We start from the raw sequence: 20,633 nt of genomic DNA, 5'->3' as shown, positions 1-20,633 counted from the left end.
AATTACTTTGATGAAATCCATTCCTGGATCACCCAGCTTCACTGATGAAAGTCTAATAGTCAGGACCAATAATATCTGCCTTTCACACATCTGCTTGCTGTTGAGAGAAGCAATAATAATGTGCAAAGCTCAGTAATACATGGCAAGTATACTTTAAGTATACAATGTCTACAGAATGTTTGGACCACCTAAATGTCAAGTTTTCATCCAGACATTGCTATACTACTCAAAACTACCCATCTCATTTTTGTTGGTAATTTAGTGGTCCTGGAACAGCCTCATAGGCGACTTCCCTAAAAATCAGTAGCAGGAAAAAGGAGCATCTTCTAGCTGCAAAATGATTTACACTTGGCAACTGAACATAAGCCTGGGTTGCAGCAGAAAGAAGTTAATCAGCTTGAGGAGTTCCTTCTGCTTTTTTCTCTCTCTCTCTTCAGTGGTCTGTAAAATCTGGGTGGAAAGTACTTTTTTTTTTTTTTCCTACCATCCTAAACTCAATGGGTAAATTTTATGTTGACTGTTTATGCTGTGAAGCTAACCATAGATGCTGCAGTCTGACTGTACAACCTACCACATTTATGTTGATTGGTCAGAAAAAGAATCTAAATAGATTGTAATGTTGTGGAGTTATTTATAGATATTCCTAAAGGAAAAGACCTCATGCTAAAACAAAATATGTGCTGAGGACTAATCTATCTGCACTTACAGTTTTCTCCTGGTCCCCCCATGCCCCCCCCTTTTAACAGTAAATTTTTAAGAACCCTGCAATAATCAGTTTTATATGAGAACAGTAAGAATGGGGGTGTTCTTGTTGCAGACATTGACAAGGCTTTACTATACCAAGTTGGTATCATGATGCAAAGCATGGTGTGCATTCTATGGACAAGCTTCCTATTTCCAGTCTGAGGCTATGGCACTGCCCTGTTCCTGACTGGTGAACATGCAGCATAATTAGGCAGCTCAACATCATGGGGCCAGCAGGTGCATAAAGCCTTTCCTCGTCCTTGTATTTCAATGCCAGTATCGTGGACATATAGATGGGACCAATATTCTTTCTCAACCTACAGGCTGTAGTTCGGTTATAAAAAATCACTTGCAATGGAGTGTCAAATGTTTTTGTTCCGTCCAAAATTTGCTTTTCCCAGATCTGGTCGATTGGTGTCCAATTCTAAATCTAGCAGCATGTTAAGAAATCAAGGCTTTTCTTCCCTAATGACTTTTTTGTCAATGCTATTTTCAAACCATGCCACACTATAACAAACATTGTATATACCTGGGAAAAATGAACTGTGTATGTAGCTAAACTCAACATTTTTATTTCTCCTGTAGAATCTCCTTCATTGTGAGATCCAACTTTAAAGGCGGTCTTCTTTACACTTCACCCAAGCAGAATATCTGTATCAGAGATACATAAGATAAGATAAGATAAGATAAGGATGTGCAAGTTTCAGACGTAATCACAGCACTCCTAAAGGGTATGCCATTGTCCATGTTCTTGACCTGTTCCCCAATTTTGTTTGTTTTTCCCCAAAAAATGTGGCATTATCACAGAGTTTTTGTAAGCATACTATAGAAGGATACCAAGGTAATCAATGAGAAGCAGTGCATTTGTTTCAAAATAATGACAAGTCTTGTGATTGTTATTAGCAATATTTATTGGAAACTAGGTTCATATCTAATATCACATGTATAGGAAGTTTACATTAGAAATCAGAACAGTTTAGAAGAAAGTTATTTTACAAAGCAGCATTGCCATGATTTAAAAGTGTAAGCCATCATCGGGAAGCCAGAGAAAAGACCCGATATACTTCAGATTTACACTAAAACAAACCTACAGACATTGCAACTGAATAAATAGAAAATGTAAAGTATGCTAGCAAAGATAATGTACAAGACATTGCATAGTTAATGCAGCTAAATGTGGATTTGAAATGTAAAAAGCAACAAATAGAACAGAATATATATATTTAGTAATGGCTGATTAAAGAAAACTTGTCCGAAGGGAAATTATTAAGCCATCAGTGCAGACTTAGCTGCCTGGCCATCATGGTAACCCCCTGGCTCCAGTTAAGCCACATTCAGACTGGCAAGGAGATTGCAGTGCAGTTACCACTAGCTCATGCCAGGGCAAATACTACTTGTAGCTTCTACCTGTGGCAGCCCGATAGATAATGAATAAAGTGGCCGTGAGCAGTACAGTACCGCTAATTGCCACCCACAGTCAAATCTGCAGACACTACTTCCCTAAGAACAGCACTGCAGTGAGAGCAACCGAGCACCAGCAGCCACGCAGGATTGCTTGATCCTGCTTCAGGCCTGAACATGGCCTTACTGATCTGGAACAAGCTTTCAGAACTCTTCATCTGAATACTAGTTCTTTGTCATCTGGGGTTTTTTAAAAGCTCAGCAATGACAGCCTAGGTATTTTTCTCATGACAAGTTTTCTTTAACTACCAAAAGCACACAGAGATATTGGCACAGTACAGCTTTATGACAGCACAGATTTCAGGATTTCTTTCTATAATAAAGAGGATGATCACCACCTACTACATCAGCAGCCACATGTGACTATTCCTGGCTGCTTCCCATTATGTCTGTATTGTGCACTTCCCATCACATGAAGTCAGCAACATCAAAAACGTATTTAAAGAAGATCTCTGCTAAGCAATATTTACGTCTAAATTATCAAAAGTCCAATGGAAATTTTTTTTAAAAATTATATTTCTTTAGGCTTCATTCACAACGCTAACACACCAGGATAAGCATACTTGTTTTCAAAAAAGTGACAGAAATTTAAAGGAGAGTCCAATAGGAATTAAAAAGAGGCTTTAGGTTTACAGGGTATCTACATAGAACAGCTTACTTACATGTGAAAGAAGAAAGATAAAAACTTCCTATGAGGCAGCAGGGACTCACCTTCCTAATGTACCAGCTCATAATATTGGTATGCTAAAGAAACAAATGCACACAGAATTTTTTTCTTACAGAACAGGATACATAGAAAATTTTAGGGATATATGGTTAGAAAAATCAGGTAATATGCCCACTAGCATCTGCCCTGGTTTTAGAAGCAGATTAAATCGATCACAAACGTATACGAATTACACATTGCAAAACATCTAGTGTGCACATAATAATGTTTACTAGCTTTGTTCATCTGAATCACAAAGCCAACTATATTTTTAGCTACATAGACAATTATATTTATATATTAGACTTTTACGTAGGTATTTGTTAAAAAAAAGACTCCAGGACAAAAGTAATTGAGTGTTAAGTTGTTGTTATGGCTGTTGTTCGGATTTGCAATGGAGTAATACTACAATTAATGGATATTTTAGCCAAGTTTTACATACACCGACATATAATACTGAATGGAAGTTGTCTCACAGTAACATTACAACAGGACATTTTACAATAGAAGATATGCAAGGCATATATAAGACAAATATAAATGGAGGGGGTTACAACATCTACACTGCAATTTGGCAGTATAAACTTCTCCATAGAATGGTTACAGCCAGACGTTTCATCCTATGACGTGGGTTTTAGTTATATTCAAACAACAATTTAGAAATAATTACAAAAAACACTAATTTTAGTTAAATTGGGTGGAAATCCTTTCTTTCATTTGAACGTTTCTGTAAAAAGCAATAACCCGGTATAAAAATGTACATACAGCTCAATGGGGAATTTGGAGAAGGAATGTTAGCAGAGACAAGCCAAACATTTTCCCAGACACAAAAAAAAAAACAAAGACCTGTGCAAAATCACATTCAAGTGTTCTAGGATGACAAAAAAGTACAAGAAACTTAACAAATCTACTGTAAATAAAGTGTTTTCCCTTGATCCAGATAAATGAATCCCTTTGACTTCTTTTGATCTGCTACATGACCATGTACGTTTGCAGAAATGCCAACCTCTGCTGGCTGTGGCTGCTCTATATATAATAGTCTTTTCTCTGCTGCCTTTGATATCCAATAATGGCCAATATGTTAGGGCCAGGACCACTGTGGGACCTGTGAGGTTCTTGGTTCTCATCCATATCAATGAAGAGTCTCCCTATGGCTGGATGTCACAATCTAATATGGCAGCAAGACCACTTAGCAGTAAGAACCTATCACCGTTCTGAATATGCAGGATTTATTCAGCATTCTTTAAAACTGTAAAACATTTTCATTGAGTAATATTTATATAGTAAATTAATTGTTATTAATAAAACAAAAGCAGGAGGCCAATCTTTGATGCAAAAATCTTTTAAAGTATACCTGTAACGCTCAATGGAGGATGTGCAGCCTTTTTTTAGCTTGACAAATTGTAATACAAGTGACACATACAGTTACAATAAACTATTATTCTACTTGAACCAAAAGGCTAATGCTACATTGAAATAAATTAATTGTAGTGATAAGGTAATTTGCCTTTTCAGCAATGTATATAGAGTATTAGATTTTAAATTAAAAGTGCACTTTTAAAGACTTTAGCACATTTACCAAACACTGAGCAAGTTTGAAAATATAACCCTAACCTGCTGTTCCTTCAGAGATCTTCAACAAAACCTGTGTAGGTAAATGTTAAATTGCCTACTGCGAGTCCTCTTAGAAGCTGCACTTCAGCAAACTGTTAGTGTTGCTCTTGTATGCAATTCTACCTCCTCTGACAACAGTCTACAGGATCAGTGGTGTCAGCTTACGAGGTTTGTTCACTCGGAGTACCACATTCTTGTGTGTGGACCATGCCAGTAGTTGCCAGCCAGTGGTACGCAAGAAAATTTTGGTGGTCTGTAGTTTTGGCCGGTGTGCCCCCAAGCGAGTTAGGAGAAGGACCCCACTGGGAGTGTTGACCGGCCAAAGTCACAGACCATTTCCCCCGTATGGATCGCAGGCAGTGGTCGGGTTGTGTCTCTGGACACAAACCCCCACCCTCCCATCGCAGGCTCTGGCATCATGACGTCCCTTTGGGGGAAGTTTCTTTATCTTTGGGTGACACCCAGCTCCCAGTGCATGTGCGGTCCAGAGTCGGTAAATTTAGTGGTCCGTAAGTTTGTTGACCACTGCACCATGCAGTCATATAGCACCTTAATGTGCACAGATGATACAGTCTCCACTCTCCCACCTACAGAATGACTTGATTGACAGAGCCCATTGGCACTATGCATGCAAAGATCGTCCTTTCAGCACCGTCATATGACAATATGTAACTATGTGCTAGCATCTGGCACACAAGCAACATTTACAGAAAAAATATACATGGAATTATGTTTTTAAAGAATAAAACATCCCATTTACAAAAGGATTTTAAAAAAAAAAAAAAGACCAGTGATCAAACATTTGGAGGACTGGACTGCCAAAATATCAATTTAATTAAGTTAAGATTAATTATTTATTGCCATGATATTCAAAATAATGCCTAGCATCATGAAACCCTGGATGGAAAGACTCAAAGATATACTTTATTATTTGCTTACTCCAAGGATGAGCAGGTGGCATGCAGGCTGGATGGATACTCTCCTTAACAAAACTGGAATGGTTGCCTTCATGTTCCCCTCTAAAGGCTTCTTTAACACAAACACACATGCTTGCCCGTAATCAACTTTTTCAATTTTAACATTTTAACATCTATCATTAGTAATAGCAGAAAAAAAAGATCTGAAGTCGTTCAACATAGCATTTTCTCGCTTTGCCAGTGATTACGTCTCCAAGATGTGTTCATGGATATGCAGTAAGTAGTGATCCCATGTTAACAGATATGGATAGGTTCATCTAATTAACCACTGATCTGTAACCAAGCCACAAATGCAAGATTTTGTTTTCAGAATATACTGTAAATGAAGTACCTTAATAATCTGCATTGCATTAGCAAGTTATTGCAGATCACCTAATCCATTCACATAAGGGACCTCCAACATTTGTATGCTAAGTACAGATCAGCTTTAGGAAAGAAATTCAATGGGGGAAACAATTTCAAACTGACACAAAGTAGCAGCAATCAAATTAAATAATGTGTAAATAGCTGTCCTACCATTATAAAGGACCACAGCAATGTCACTTCTCTGGGAACAGAATCTGTATGCTTTGATACACCGGTCAAACTGGCCACATAGCTATACATACTCCGATAGCATAATGCTATCTTTCTGGCAAATCATATACTGTAAGGGTGGCAAAATAGTCTTATGTTCCGGCACACTCATAAAATTACATACAGTGTCCTTTACAGGATACTCAGTGTCTGCCTAAAGCTATGTAGAATGCTGCAGGCAAGGTATAATTCCATTAGATGGTGAATTCCACTGTCAGCTCAACTTTACTAAGGGCAGGTCAATAGGATCAATGAGTAAATGTTGAGTATTTCTCCTTGGACAAACACTTGAAAGCCTGTAAAGCCATACCATAAATAATGTATATACATACTTTATTATTATCTCACTTTCCTGCTTTAAAACAAAACAGTTATAAATGGTGATGGTACAACACAAGGCCCTTTTGATATATTAGATTAAACCAGGGTGCATTAAACCATTTGAAATGTTTTCTTCTCCTTAACTGTGTTCCAGCACCTGTTCGGGAGTCACAACCCCACCACAAGATGAAGATAAGGACTGCTGCCATCATCAAAGAGCGCAAGCAGAATTGTCAATAAGTAGGTATAGTGCAAGGGGAGGGTTTGGCCTCTGAAGATAGACTGTGGCTCTAACACAAAAAACGTTTACCCTGTAGTAAGAACTAGCAAATCCTATGTCAGATTTGGATTGAATAAAGGAAGTAAGATATTCTATAAAGCAAACAGTTTTTACAGAATCCATCCTTGAGGAATGTTAAAAATCATAAAAATATAAATCAGAATAACTCTGCTCATTATGTTTTAGGTTGGACTTCAAAAAGTATTTAAGTATTTGGATATGGGATTCACTCAAGTAAACCATTATTCCCTTTATTTCCTTCATAACAAAATATTAAATACTTCATATTTTTAAGTCTGTTAGTTGTTACTCAAATAAATCCATGTGCAAAACTTTGTGTTTCTAAGACATCTCACCGCTGGAATTAAAAAATCTAAAATTGTGCTTGCTTTGAACAAGATACAGGCAGAATGAATAACCGGGAACCTAATGGTGTGACTATAAAGACACAAAGTTATGCCAGTACAATTATCTTGAGTGATTTACTAAGCTTTGCAGCTGTGAAGTCACACGCATGCATACACACACACACACACACACACACATTTCCTTTGTGTTTTCCTCAGCACATAAGAGGGTATCATAAAACCTGGTTTAGCTACATAGGAAATGTAATAGACTTCACAATGACATCCTAAAACAATAATTCATAACCAACAGCCTTTACACAAACTACATCCCTGTCCTGGCATTCTTAGGCAGCAGCAGTATAGTCACATACACACAGATATCAGTAAGAATGCCAATGATGATTCTAGCAGAATTTTGCTAGTCAACTGTGCCCCACTCCCATAATCAAAGAGAACGGCTAGGTAAGGAATGGATCAGCACTAACCCGCTGCCTGGAAAACGTAAAGCCAGCTATAAATCACGGGGGAGGGATACAAGTTTAGGTAATGCACATCGATAAAGCACGCTGCTGTTAATATTCCGTAATTCTTAAAATTGCACTTGCCAAAGGTTTGTGTCTTTTTCAGACTTTCAAGTTAATGTATTGAAAAAAATAAAAGGTGGAAAATTCTCAGGTCACTGTGCAGATAAGCAGACACTTGATCAACAGTCAACACTTGAGGCTTGATGGGAAAAAAAAAGAACCCTGAACAGCACATGCCTTAGGCCTCCATGAAACCATGCATCTTTCCTGGCGCCCAATGTAACAGGATTTTGTATGAATTGAACTTGTAAAATGCCCTCTCCTTTCCAGTCCAATAAAATAGACATCTAGCATCCACAGGGAAAAGAGGTCTTTGGCACAGAATTCAGCTCCACTGTGCTTTCTGGAGGTTGACTTAAAACCAATGGCTTGTGACTCTTGAGCTTATGTGCCAGGGTCATAAAAATGGCTTCCACGTGGTCATTGGTATTCTTGGCAGAGGTCTCAAACATTGGCATGCTGTGAGCGTCAGCAAACTTCTGAGCCAGATCAGTGGGCACTTGAATGGAGTCCTTTAGGTCACATTTATTTCCAACCAAAATGCGTGGCACGTCGTTTGTGAGCAAATGTTGCTTACACTCCTCGATCCAGGCTGGGAGGCTCTGGAAACTGGCCATGTTTGTGATATCATAAACAAAAACCACGGCGTGCACATTTCTGTAATAGTGCTGCACCATACTCTTACGGAAACGCTCCTGTCCTGCTGTGTCCCACAGCTGAATCTAGAAAATACACAAACATATATACATTGTGGTTAGAAAAAGGGTAAAATGTATTATATGAAAGTCCATTTATTTATATAACATCTTTAGGTTATATTTTAACATTTATTTAATCGTGAAACCATTAAACTTAAAACTCTTCTAAACAGCAGAAGCAGCTTACTTTCAGACTCCCTCACAAGGCCTGCATGAACAGAGCAGGGGGAGAGAGAAATGAGTCATTGGGCTGACATTTTCAGCTTTGGGTAAAATAAAAGACTAATTAAATCCACATTGTTTTTCAAAAGCACATACAGTAATAAATATGTTTCTCTTTTAGATTTTAAAATATCCCATGTAAAGAGAACATAGAGGAGCAAGTGCTGCTCTCACAGCAAAGCAGAAGCTTTCCGACAGCTCCCTGCACATTGCTCTAATCAGCACTGAGAGAGCTGGCCACTGCTTTGTATGGAAGAAGAGCAGTTCCTTATATTCATAAGACTCATAGTGATAATATTATTATTACACAGTATTTATATGGAGTTATGCATTACTTTATTATATATATATATTACACATATTACTTTACAGAGTCCTTTGTCAGGTCACTAGCTGTCCCTTAAAGGGTCTCAGAATCTAATGTCCTTACCATATACATATGTCTTAATCACATTCTAAAGGCCATTTTTAATTTTAATATATTACAAAATTAAAAGACTTCTTCTTCTCTCCACACCACCCCTCATTTCTTCCCCCAACTCTTAACCTTACTTGAGCACAGAAAATTTAAATTTATATTTTTCTCAGAATTATAAGGAGCTTTTAAACAGATATAACAAAACCCTTTCCAATGAGAGAGCAAACAAGTTCATTGTTAGGGTTTACATACACTTCCCTCTGGCTTATAGAACTGGAACAGATTGGTAAACTAACTTCCCACAGCTGTGATGAAAGCTGCAGTAGAAAACTATGTAAAAACAATGTTTTTGGACAAGAATTTAAAAAGTGAAGGTCTGCAAGAAGAATTTAGGAACCAACCTGAAAAAGTTAAATTCCTTTACATAAATGGCATTGCACCTCCTGTTAGTATGGGTGTCCCTAGGGGTTCCCTACATCCTTATAGCTGCATATCTGCAATGTAAGAACTAAGTCACAAACGCATGACTACTAGTCCCATCAGACTTGAGGGATATTAGGAGATGCCATCATTGTACTGCTCATTGTTCTCCTTGCTGGAGACCATGGCTCAGGGAAGTAAACCCTGAGCCCTGTGAGTTCAATTTTTACATCTGATGACTGAATATCTTCATAAATAAAAGTCCCCTGCATGCCTCTAGATATGCATGCTTCATCAACTAATAAATAAATATAAAAGTACATTCAAAGGTCGAAGAATGATTCAATTCATACACAGATATGCTTTGATCATGTTATTTGGAAAGATGCCATTGTATTACATACAATAACCTTATGTTTTGTAGGCCTGCGCAAAGTATCTGCTAAACTGGTATGCCATTAAATAACAGACACAACACAAGCAAAAAGATTCATGGGGCATTTTATAGAGTAAAGGGACACAAAACACTGCATGTTAAGAAGGCCATGGGTAACCCATGATATGCTAAATACATAGATGAGGGTAGGAAGGGTTGAAGCATTCACAATGACAAAAGAAGTGGAGCCAGAAAATCACACAAGTGTGCCAACAAATCACAGACCTAAACACAGAGGATGAGAAGGATAAAAGAGTGAAGGTGTAAATTGTACCTGCTGCATGTCAGACGGGAATCTTACTAAAATATTACAGACTACCTGTAGCTTATTCTGTTTGACCTAATGACAGGGTCGCTTTAAAATAATTTTTTCCTGGGGCTAGAAATAGAAGCTCCACTCTTTTTCCGGGATGTGTAATTCTGTAGGGAAATATATGTAACATCACTTCTCCACCATACACCAAGACAGGACTAGAATATGTTGTGAGAGGGGAAAAAATGACATTTGCATGGTGAGGCAATCATCATTGGTGGCATGGATACTCAGCTATGTGTATTGGAATGTAGATCTCAGATAGTGGTGACCTATGTGTGTTCAGGGAATATTTGCAGATCTCCCTGGTGCCATTAATATTGGTTGCAGATCTTTTTAAATTAAATCTGTGACTTCTGCAAAGTGAAGAAATTTGGATAGAAAAGTCAGACTTTTACTATATATTTCTTAATAAGGATGGATGCACATTGCAATGTGCTATTAAACACATAAACTTGTGTTGCAGTAAGGTAAGCCCAATCATTTTGAAAACTAAAAGGCGATGCAAGTGTTAACCAAGCTACCGTTTTTTCCCCAGCACAGAGCACTTTAACATAAAGATGGTTGGTATCTATGCATTGTAGTGTTCTGAAAAGTAAACCATTGACTTCTACAACACAAAAATGAGAATCTGGCATACCTGTCAGGCAGCTAGACACTGCCCTTTCCATGGACTATTACAATACAGCATACTGCATGGAATGGTTCAGCCAAGTTTGAGAAGTAAAATATAGATGAATACTATATAATATTACTTAATGCCGGAAAAGGATTCAAAAAATCAATATTCAAAAAGCTATTTTTGGTACCTTAATTTTCTCTCCATCAATCTCTACACTTCTTTCTCGAAAGTCTACACCAATGGTGGCCTCAGTCCTTTCAGGGAAGTAGCTTGTACAGAAACGATACGTCAGGCATGTCTTTCCCACATTTGAATCGCCAATCACAATGATCTTAAATATTCGGGCCCGCGTAGATCCATAAGAGCAGGTACTGCTCATACTAGCTTCCAAAGATGACTCCAATCCTCTATCTCCACCAGTGGCAGAAGACATGTTAGCCAACACACCAAATCTGAAAAAGAAATAGAATGAAAGATATTTAAGGATCACAACAGACTAGGTAAGAACCATCAGGTGCCAGACTACTATCACGCGTTATGTTAAGAATTTTCTGTGCCCACTTATCGATCTGGATTTCTGAGGTTATGAAGATGTGGGTGTGTTAGCAGTCCTATCATTTAAACGTGCTGCCTTAAAGCAGACAATAAATCAGCAGGAGGTATTACTATTTGACAAAAGAGACACACATGTTACATAAAAAACTCCCTGGCTCCTGGTGGTTTTTTTGCTTAACCTGCCTGGCAGTAACCCCAAGTGTGGCTCGGAGTAAAAAAAAAAAACACGATGAAAGCGGTAACTCCGAGCCACACTCGGGGTAGCTAAAAACATAAAAAAAAAAAACACCTGGTTCCATCAGGCACACTGCCCGTCAAATCCCAACCTTTAGGCCACGTCCTCGTCTTCTGATGGCGAGTGCACGGACGTTCCTGGCGACGTTGGTGTGTGCGGGAGGCGCGGCAGGAAATTCGAATAATTTTGTATTGGATTCAATACAAAATAACTGTATTGAATCCAATTCGAAATAATCATTATAATATATATATATATATATATATATATATATATATATATATATATATATATATATATATATATATATATATATATATATATATATATAATAAAATTATATGTATGTTATATATGTTACTGTACAGTTTTTTTTACGTTTCAGTATTTTTATGCACCCTTAACAGATTTTTGTGTTATTTTATTTAAAGTTTATTATTAAATTTAATAAATACTGAACCTATTTTGGTGGGTTATGCCTAAGAATTATAGACCTACAATGTAAAATAAATGTGCATGCAAAACAATGTACTGCTTTTGGCGTAAACTCAACATTTTTACTTTACATTAAAGAATAAACAACTCTTATATGTAAAGTAAAAATTGTGTAGCACCGGGGGCACAGGCTTGGTTTACCTTCATGTTTAAAATTTTGATGTGTATGGGTTTACCTTTTTGAACAAGCTCAGATGTTATGTCATGTTCCCTAATTCATTGTTCTCAGGAATTTATTCCTTTTAGATATACCAGGATTATAGCAACTCTGTGGTTCAGACATTGTATGACTCGTTAATCAATGTCCATACATGTACATCTATACCTTGCCGACCCTTGTTCAGTTAATTTTGTTAATACCTTGTTTTCTATGTTGACTTAATTGTACTTGTTCCTATAAAATTCAATAAAGATGTTGAAATATAAAAATTGTGCAGCACCAGCCCTTCTTGACCACTGCACGTCATGAATTCCAGGAGTCTCTGGCTGCCCCTTCTGTGCAGCATGCACAGATTGGACATTTTTCCACTAAAGGAAAATACATGCCGATCTCATGCGCAGCGAGATTGTCTCTCTTTTTTTTTATCCCCTTTACAGCGGCTACATCACCCGATCTTGACCTGTGCAGTGTGAGATCAGGTGACATAGCAAGAAGACCAGAAGAGAAGGCAGATGGCATCTACCGGCACTTCCTCGGCCCAGAACGATTGAGGGAAGGGATCTGCAGGATTAAAGGTCAGTGTGATTTTTAATATTTTCATTTTATCTCCACTTTAAGCTCTAAACTACATAGTGTATGTGCCGTCTAGCTTAGACTCGTTGCACACAGTGCAACCCGCTAGGGACAATGTAACTCTCGTGAGTTACATTATCAAATCAGTGATGAGTCTCGTTGTCTCCAGGGAAGTCTGCCATGGAACCGGCGGTGAAGATGGTGACACCCTAGGAAGTGATGACAATTCCACTGCTGAAGGACAACTGCACAGGGTAAGTATGTGCCACAATCAGTGCTGTGTATACCACCAATTATAGCAGAAGCTCATCACCCACCAATGAGTTTAGTTCCATTTTATCACATACAACCTTGCAAGACAAGATGTTGCCAAAGGCAGAGGTGTTATATAATTGCCTTATTGTCAACAGACTTGTCTAGGTTCTTGATAAAGATGTTTCCAACACCGCTTTTACGGAGAGATGGATTACGTTGGGACCACATAATGCACATTGGTTTGTCTTTGATGACGTCAAAGTTCATTGTGTCCAAAGCACGTTCGCCATCAGCTGGCTGTTGAAAGTTAACGTAAGCATATCCAAGAGATCGTCGAATGATCATATCACAACAGACTCTGATGGACAAAATAGGTCCAGCAGGACTGAGCTTCTCATATAGCAATGCCTCCGTAACATCTGGGTGCAGGTCCCCAACCTGCCATTGGGTAGCTTGGAGCACCTGGATTCATTATGACCGATTGTTGGTACACAACTGTAGTCGGAGACGTCCACGGGTCTCTTCGGTTACTCTTTATGGTATTTTCCGTTACTTATCCTGTTTTTTTTTTCTTTTGTATTTTAAACGATATGCTTGAGCATTAAAATCAGAAAGGGAGGCAAAGAAAGGTGGAAGAGGTCAGATGAGAGATGTCTCTTTGTCTTCTTCTTTGCCTTAAAATCATTGCAAAACAAAAATAAAATGCAGCGAAGCAGATGGGGATTTTTCTGGATTTATTGAGGGATTTTGTGATTTTTTTTTGCCTTTATAAGTTTGTTTGTTTTTTTTTTTTGTTTTTGTTTTTTTTTAATGAATAAGAAATGTGTGCCAGGGCTAGACCGGAGTGCACACACAGCACTTACAGCCGGGGTAGAGGGGAAAAGCTAATTCTGTTTTAATACAATGCACACAAAAATTCACATTACAGTATTACAAAGCACCAGGATGCCACCAGGAAGCACCAGGAAGACTTCCAAGGTGTGAAACAAAATTAAAAACAGGAGAAAATAACGTGCCATTTTCAAACCAAATTAGTAAAATCCTTGATTATGAAAAGGAGCATTGTGACAATAATAAACCTCTATGTAATTTTTTAGCCAGCCTTTTAAATCTTTACAAAAGTTTTCTTAAGATTGCAGAAACAAGAGTTGCAAGTGCAGATTCTTTGATAAACAAGAAGCATCCTGATGTGCCAAGATCTGACCACTAATTTCCTCAAAAACTTCCTGACAACATTGCAGTGATAAAGAACCATGCGCATGGCTGATATTTGGGTATTTACAGAAGGAACTTGTATTATATGTACACTAGCATCAATGGGCATTTGTGTCATATGTACTCCTGTATCACTGCCTGTCATTTACAACCCCTATTTATTGTACAGCGATGTGTAATCTGTTGGTGCTATATAAATCCTGTTTATTAATAATATTATGTAGCAGCATATAATAAAAAGCAGCATTTGACCTGCTGAATGTGCCACAATGGGTCCTGCAAAGCAAAGCAGCGTAGGATAGTCACCCATATTTCTCCATTGAAGTAAATGGAGATCTGCTGAGCTGCATTTGGTGTGATGAGCACACATGAAATGTAAAAACAATGGTGTGTATGTGAGCCCTGAGGTGTTATTCATGCCATGGCATGCGGGAAGGGCAGATCATACAGGAAATAATATTATATATTATTAGATCCATACTTAGACAGTGACATACAGGGGATTCCTCATGCACAATATATGGCTGCCTCCAATGTATGACAGGCATTTCTGGACAATTCCACACAAACTTAGTACACAATCTCATCACAATGTGTGCTGTGTACAGGTAAGGTGTTGTGGTCACCGATCTTTCACATTTCTCACCCTGATTTCAGTTTTGTGTGTAAGGCTGGGATTGACTGGTGATGTATGGTGATATATAGAATCAATGTGCACATATAACTGATGAGGAATGATTCACACATCTGCAGGCAGATCACACAGGATGTGCACACAACAAGTGGTGCGGCCCGGGAATCAGGGAGTACCGGGTACACAGCTGGAAGCAGTGCGCGTGCACGTGGCACGGAGAAGCGCGCACACAGCAACTTCTACTCACCGAGCAGTGACCGGCAGCGTCCAGGAGTCACGAATCACTAGGCCGGCACACCCTGGAGCCGGCTGTAAGCTATAATTGCAGATGGTGATGAGAGAACCCACCGGGTAAACACTGCTCAGGCTTTTTTTTCTCCTTAACCCGTCCCACAGCTGTTACTGCCCCTGCTGGTGAGATGCCGGCTGATCTGGCAGTTTCATTCCTCTTGTGCCTGGAACCACCTACTGCACCCTCCCAAGCTACAGGACACCATATTAGTTCCGGGAACGGAAGCGAGAAGCTAGGGTTAATCTGACCTCAGTAAAGATGGCCGCTGATGATACTGCGCATGCGTGGTTATGTCATTGCATAGGTCTTGTCTTTCCATTTACACTTTCATACACTTTGTGACATCATGTCTATGAACTTTTCATGGAGATTTGACATTTTAAGCATAGGCAGGGGACACAAATGCACCTCTAATTCCCCTCCCTCTATAGGAGCATTTCTTAACCTTTTGTTAACAAGGTGAAGCCTTGAACTTTCAGGTTTTTAGGGGACACCTGCTAAATGTATTATACATTATTACTGTACATTATTTTGATGATTATTGGGAAGAATGTCACCCGTACTGATAACCAGAAAGATCATTGATATCTGTTAAACGAGCCTGACAGTCACTAAGTGCACAATGCTCAGGAAATCCCTAACAACCACTGGAGAAACCCTGATAGATAAACTGCTAGAGAGGCTGCCATGTTATTTTAACTATGTGGACAATGATACTATTCCTAATTTATCTGCTATAGTGTGTTTCTGGAACCCAAAATGGTACAGGAGATCCTGGTGGCTACATGCATCCAAGTTATTATTAATAAACATGATTTATATAGTGCCAACATATTACACAGTGCTGTACATTTAGTAGGGTTTGCAAATGACATGTAATGACTCAAGGAGGAAGAAAGGACCCTGCCCAGAAAAGCTTACAATCTAGTATATGATAGTATACTAAAACTTTAAGATTAAGCTGCCCTTTGACTGACTGGAACCCCAATTTCTCTGGTAGAATGGTTTGTAGAAATCTGAACTTGTCAATGTGCACAGGGGACTTGTTGCTTCCTCATATTTTTAATAGTGTCAAACAGGACTGAAGTCTCTTGATAAACTTGGAAGACTCACAAGTGGTATTTTTAGAAGGACAAATTATCAAAGTCAGTTTTTGTCTTTCTTTGGTACAGATCAGATTAGTGGTGGTCAGTTAAAAAACTCCAAAGGGTCTCAAGTGTTGGCTTCCAACACTTCCAGTGGATGCAGTAAAAACCTCTAACATTGATGTCAGTGGATGCATTAAAAACCCTAACACTGCTTATATTTCAGCGCAGAGTGCTGGAACACTGAGAATATTTCAACCTAAGCCCCCTGCTGCCACTTTGTGCCTAAAAGGTGGTGGAGATGGTGGCTCGTATGGCAAGGGCACTAGGAGTTTAGATGATTGTGTCACCTCAGGTTTACCTTGCTTCCCCACCCTGACCAATAAAGGCACTCAGAACTTTTGGGTACAGCAAATATCTTCTCCCACAACTCCTAAGTCACAACAAGCTATATAACAAAACAGTGTATGGCAACTAAAGCATTTTTTTAACACAACCAGAAGTGTAGTGGAAGGGTAATTTTAAAGAAATAACAGTCCATAAGCAAATTAGGATCCAACTCTTACAAGCAGGCCCAACAATTTTATAGGATACCTGTAGTTTGTCTAATAAAATTCCCAAGCTTCTGGCCTACTGAGATGGTGTTGAGCGCCAAGTCATCTGAGATCCTGTCTGCCCAAATTCTCTGGAACCCAGCCAGCCTGCCACCTTCCTGGAGAGTCTGGGCAGCTGAAGTCTCAAATTGGCTTGGGGTTGGCCTGACCCAAAACAAATGTGCTTTGATGTCTCTCCAGGGTCTTTTCAATTCTCTACCTGACCTAGTTCTCTAGTGTGGGCCTTCTGAATTAGCACCTCCTCTGCCTCATGAGGTTCCTAACCTGGGGAATTAATCAACTAGTAACTTGGCAATAGCAGAATACAGCTTCTCTCCAAAGAAGCCATGACCTATAAAGGCAATCTTTCATTTTTTCTGTTTGGAAGTGGGAACCACCAACCATGGCTCAAGCCAGAAAGCTTTCTTGCCTGTACCATAGCCCAGACCATAATCCTGGCTAATGACCTGACAATGTCATATACAGAATTTATAAACAAAACACTATACATTGGCAGTGTGGTCCAGTAAGTGGGGCGCATTTATTATATAACCTACAGTAATAAAAAACTCTGAAACTTCAATGGGACAACTATTAAAAAATGCTTAAATCCTGTACAATTGTCAGTTTTCTGTCTCTGCAAACAATCTTTTGTGGTTATTTCCAGTGGCATGACGAATTGAGTGAGGAAATCCAGTGACAGAAGGAATGAGTGCTGTACACACAACACTGTCCTATTCTATGGAAAGGGTGGGTGAGCGAAGGGCATGATGCTGTGCGTTTCTCCATAGAAAAGTAAAGCGGTCAACCCTACTCGATCATTCATTGATCCACTAAGACAGATTGATGAACAGCATCAGATAGCCACTGTACACATGTTCGATTTTTGCTTGAATTGATCATGCCTATCTTCATGGACAATACATTAGCATCTGTAAGCAGCTTTATACATTTTTGAGATGCTTCTATAAATACATATATTTTATACAGTTGTTAGTGTCCAAGTTCAAATATTGATTATCTAGTCTTTTTTGTCATTAGTGAAGCTTTAAAAAAATAAAATGCTTCTCACTCATTTTGTTAACCTGGTATGCAGAAATACTTTTGTGGAATGTTTAAAGTTACAGATCAAAGTCTGAGGACATCATTGTTAAATATTGATAGGATTGTACTTACTTTGCCCACAATTCCCTTTCTCCAGCTCCTTTAATAAAGATTAGCAGACACACTGTAAGCATTTCCTTCAGAATCACTGTAAGTACTTGTTAATTGTTTTATAACCTGGAGATAGTGTTTTGTTATGGTATACCTATATCATAAAAATAGTGGTCCGGTCTGTTATCTCTCGATTAATTGTTTGGGTTTGGCTACAAAGTGTTTAAACTTTTGTGATGTGTCAGAAAATTCAAATCTGTCAGTGCAGGAAGTCTTATTAATATAAGTCTGGGTATTGCTAAAGATGTGCAGATTGATTAATCTGTTATGAAATGGTAGAGTGTGCAAAGTAGCTGTAAAGTATTCAGCGGGGGTGGTAAAATTTTTTGGCCACAAATTTTTTTTTTATTATTTTTTTTTTTTATTAGCAACCAATAAAAACAGACAATTACAGAACTCAAACCAGTGTATACAGATGGCAAAAGCAATAAAAGCGTGAAAAGGCATACAATTTTACAGAAATAGTCATATCCAGTAACTCGAGAGAACATATAGCATGCCACGTAATGATCGTAATTGAAATTGGCGCATGGTCTGAGAAAGTCATATTCCCTATCTCCGTACTGTGGACTTGAGGGATTGCATCGTGTTTAACCAGAAAAAAATCTATACGCGAATAAGTTTTGTGGACAGGAGAATAGAAAGTGTAGTCACGCTCACTAGGGTGTTGTAGTCTCCATATTTCTGCCAGCTGATGAAGGTGTAAGAGGCTTTTCAGGCGTCGTAAGACAGAACGGGGGAGGTGGGAAGCCCCCCTAGACACATCATGGGCTGGGTCCAGTGCTAGGTTAAAATCACCCCCCACTATCAAAACTCCTTCTGCAAACATATCAGCAACCTCAAGAAACTCCTCCAAAAAGGACACTTGGTTAGTATTAGGGAGGTACAGATTAACCAGGGTAAACAACCTAGTATGGACCTTAACTAGTACCTTAACTAGGAGGTATCGCCCCTCTGGGTCCATCTTCAAAGTAATTAACGTCCAAGGGAAGGATATGTCAATCAATATGCTAACCCCCTTGGACTTAGAGTCTGGGGATGAGGCATGGTACGCTGTCTGAAACCGACGGTTCCTAAGTGAAGCTATCTTATCGTGGCGGAAATGCGTTTCCTGTATGAACGCTATCTGACATTTTGAATTGGCCACAAATTTGACAGATGGGCCGGGCCAGTATCGGATGGATAGCGTTTGTATGAACTGATGAAAAATGATGTGTAAAAGCCATTAACTAAAAGTAAAAGAGAACCTTTGTTCATAAGTTATGTTCATATGTAATTACATTTAAATTCAGTGGAAACAGTGTTGTTGGTCACCCATGAACCGGTGGACCATTTTGTACCAATATTGGAAGGCCGGATTGAAAAGCTAAATGAGCCACATATGGTGGCCCTCCCTGGTATAGAGTGTAAATAGTGTACTATTATGTGCAAAGTGCCATGAGGTTAAAATGGTGAAATACTGTAATTTTGTTATTTATGAATCCAGATTTTACCAGTGCTGTGCCTTGTTTTTGCATTGGGATTAAACAACAGATCCCAATGCAGCCCAATCCTGCTGCTGTAAACAAACTGTAGCTACAAATATAAATGTGTGTGTACCTTAATGTAAGCTTCTAAACAAAATGTGATCTGATGCTGTGGTGCTAATACATCCCTATCCTGTTACCAACTGCAATACAGCTAACTGCAGAACTGTATAATCAATATTGATAATTAACACTTGGGTTTTACAGGTTGTCATTGGTGCATCCACCACACTTACTTTTTTTATAAAGTAATAATGCATTATTTATGTCCTAATTGCTGGGATGAGTTCACTATTTCATGTTTCCATGTCATCAGCAGTTTCAGTGGATGTGAATTTCTAATCTTGCGGCAAACTAACGCCATGTACTCATTTCAGATCGCTGTCATTGTCAAAAATCTTTCTTGATCATATCCAGTGACAGATGAATGAATGAGCACACAGCATTGTTCTGGTATATAGAGAGGGGAAAGGACGGTTGATTGAGACAGTGCTCCATCTCTCCGCCATGCAAAAGCACAGTGGCGCTGATCGGTTGTTTATCATTCCGCCATTGTAGATTGATAGACAACATGAGGGGGGGGGGGGGGTGCTGTAGACATGTCAAGATTAAAAGTTGTGCTTGAAAATTTGACGTAAATGTAGATTTAGTTATGCAGGGCATGTCTAAGATAGTCCTACCTGTAGAGACTGAGTGATCAGAACTGGTAGAGATCAGAAGCACTTCCTCATTACTGATGTCTAGGGAAGCATAGCAGCACAGTGAAAGCTGTAGGAGACTGGCTCTAATTTGCTATATGACCTCTATAGCAGGTAAGCAAGTCTATAGCAGTAAGGAAGTCTAAATTAAGCTACCACCACTAGATGTTGGATACCTTTACACTCACAATCATTTTCTAAAAATAATATATTGTGATTACAAATTTATATTGTAAGTATATTGTATACCCATAGGATTTACAAAATAATGTTTATTCTAAAGCTACGTACACACTTCCAATTATTATCGTTGGAAAACGAACGACGAACGATCCTGCACGATATCTACGAACGATCGTA

At 38.7% G+C, this 20,633-nt stretch overlaps 1 protein-coding gene across 1 annotated transcript; it reads right to left on the bottom strand.

The window, feature by feature from the left end:
* Window positions 1–1,637: 1,637 nt before the first annotated feature.
* RAB33B (RAB33B, member RAS oncogene family) lies at window positions 1,638–15,447 on the bottom strand. The gene is made up of 3 exons (XM_072405843.1): window positions 15,112–15,447; window positions 10,930–11,194; window positions 1,638–8,335 (listed from the first exon to the last, which is right to left on the bottom strand). Exons 2-3 carry the CDS (start codon window positions 11,173–11,175, stop codon window positions 7,901–7,903), a joined length of 681 nt encoding a protein of 226 aa, XP_072261944.1. The 5' UTR covers window positions 11,176–11,194; window positions 15,112–15,447; the 3' UTR covers window positions 1,638–7,900.
* Window positions 15,448–20,633: the final 5,186 nt, after the last annotated feature.

The sequence above is a fragment of the Pyxicephalus adspersus genome, chromosome 3, assembly GCF_032062135.1.
Source record: "Pyxicephalus adspersus chromosome 3, UCB_Pads_2.0, whole genome shotgun sequence".
Taxonomy (NCBI): domain Eukaryota; kingdom Metazoa; phylum Chordata; class Amphibia; order Anura; family Pyxicephalidae; genus Pyxicephalus; species Pyxicephalus adspersus.
Note: the sequence above shows the minus strand (reverse complement) of the source record. Positions and strands in the feature narration are given on the sequence as shown.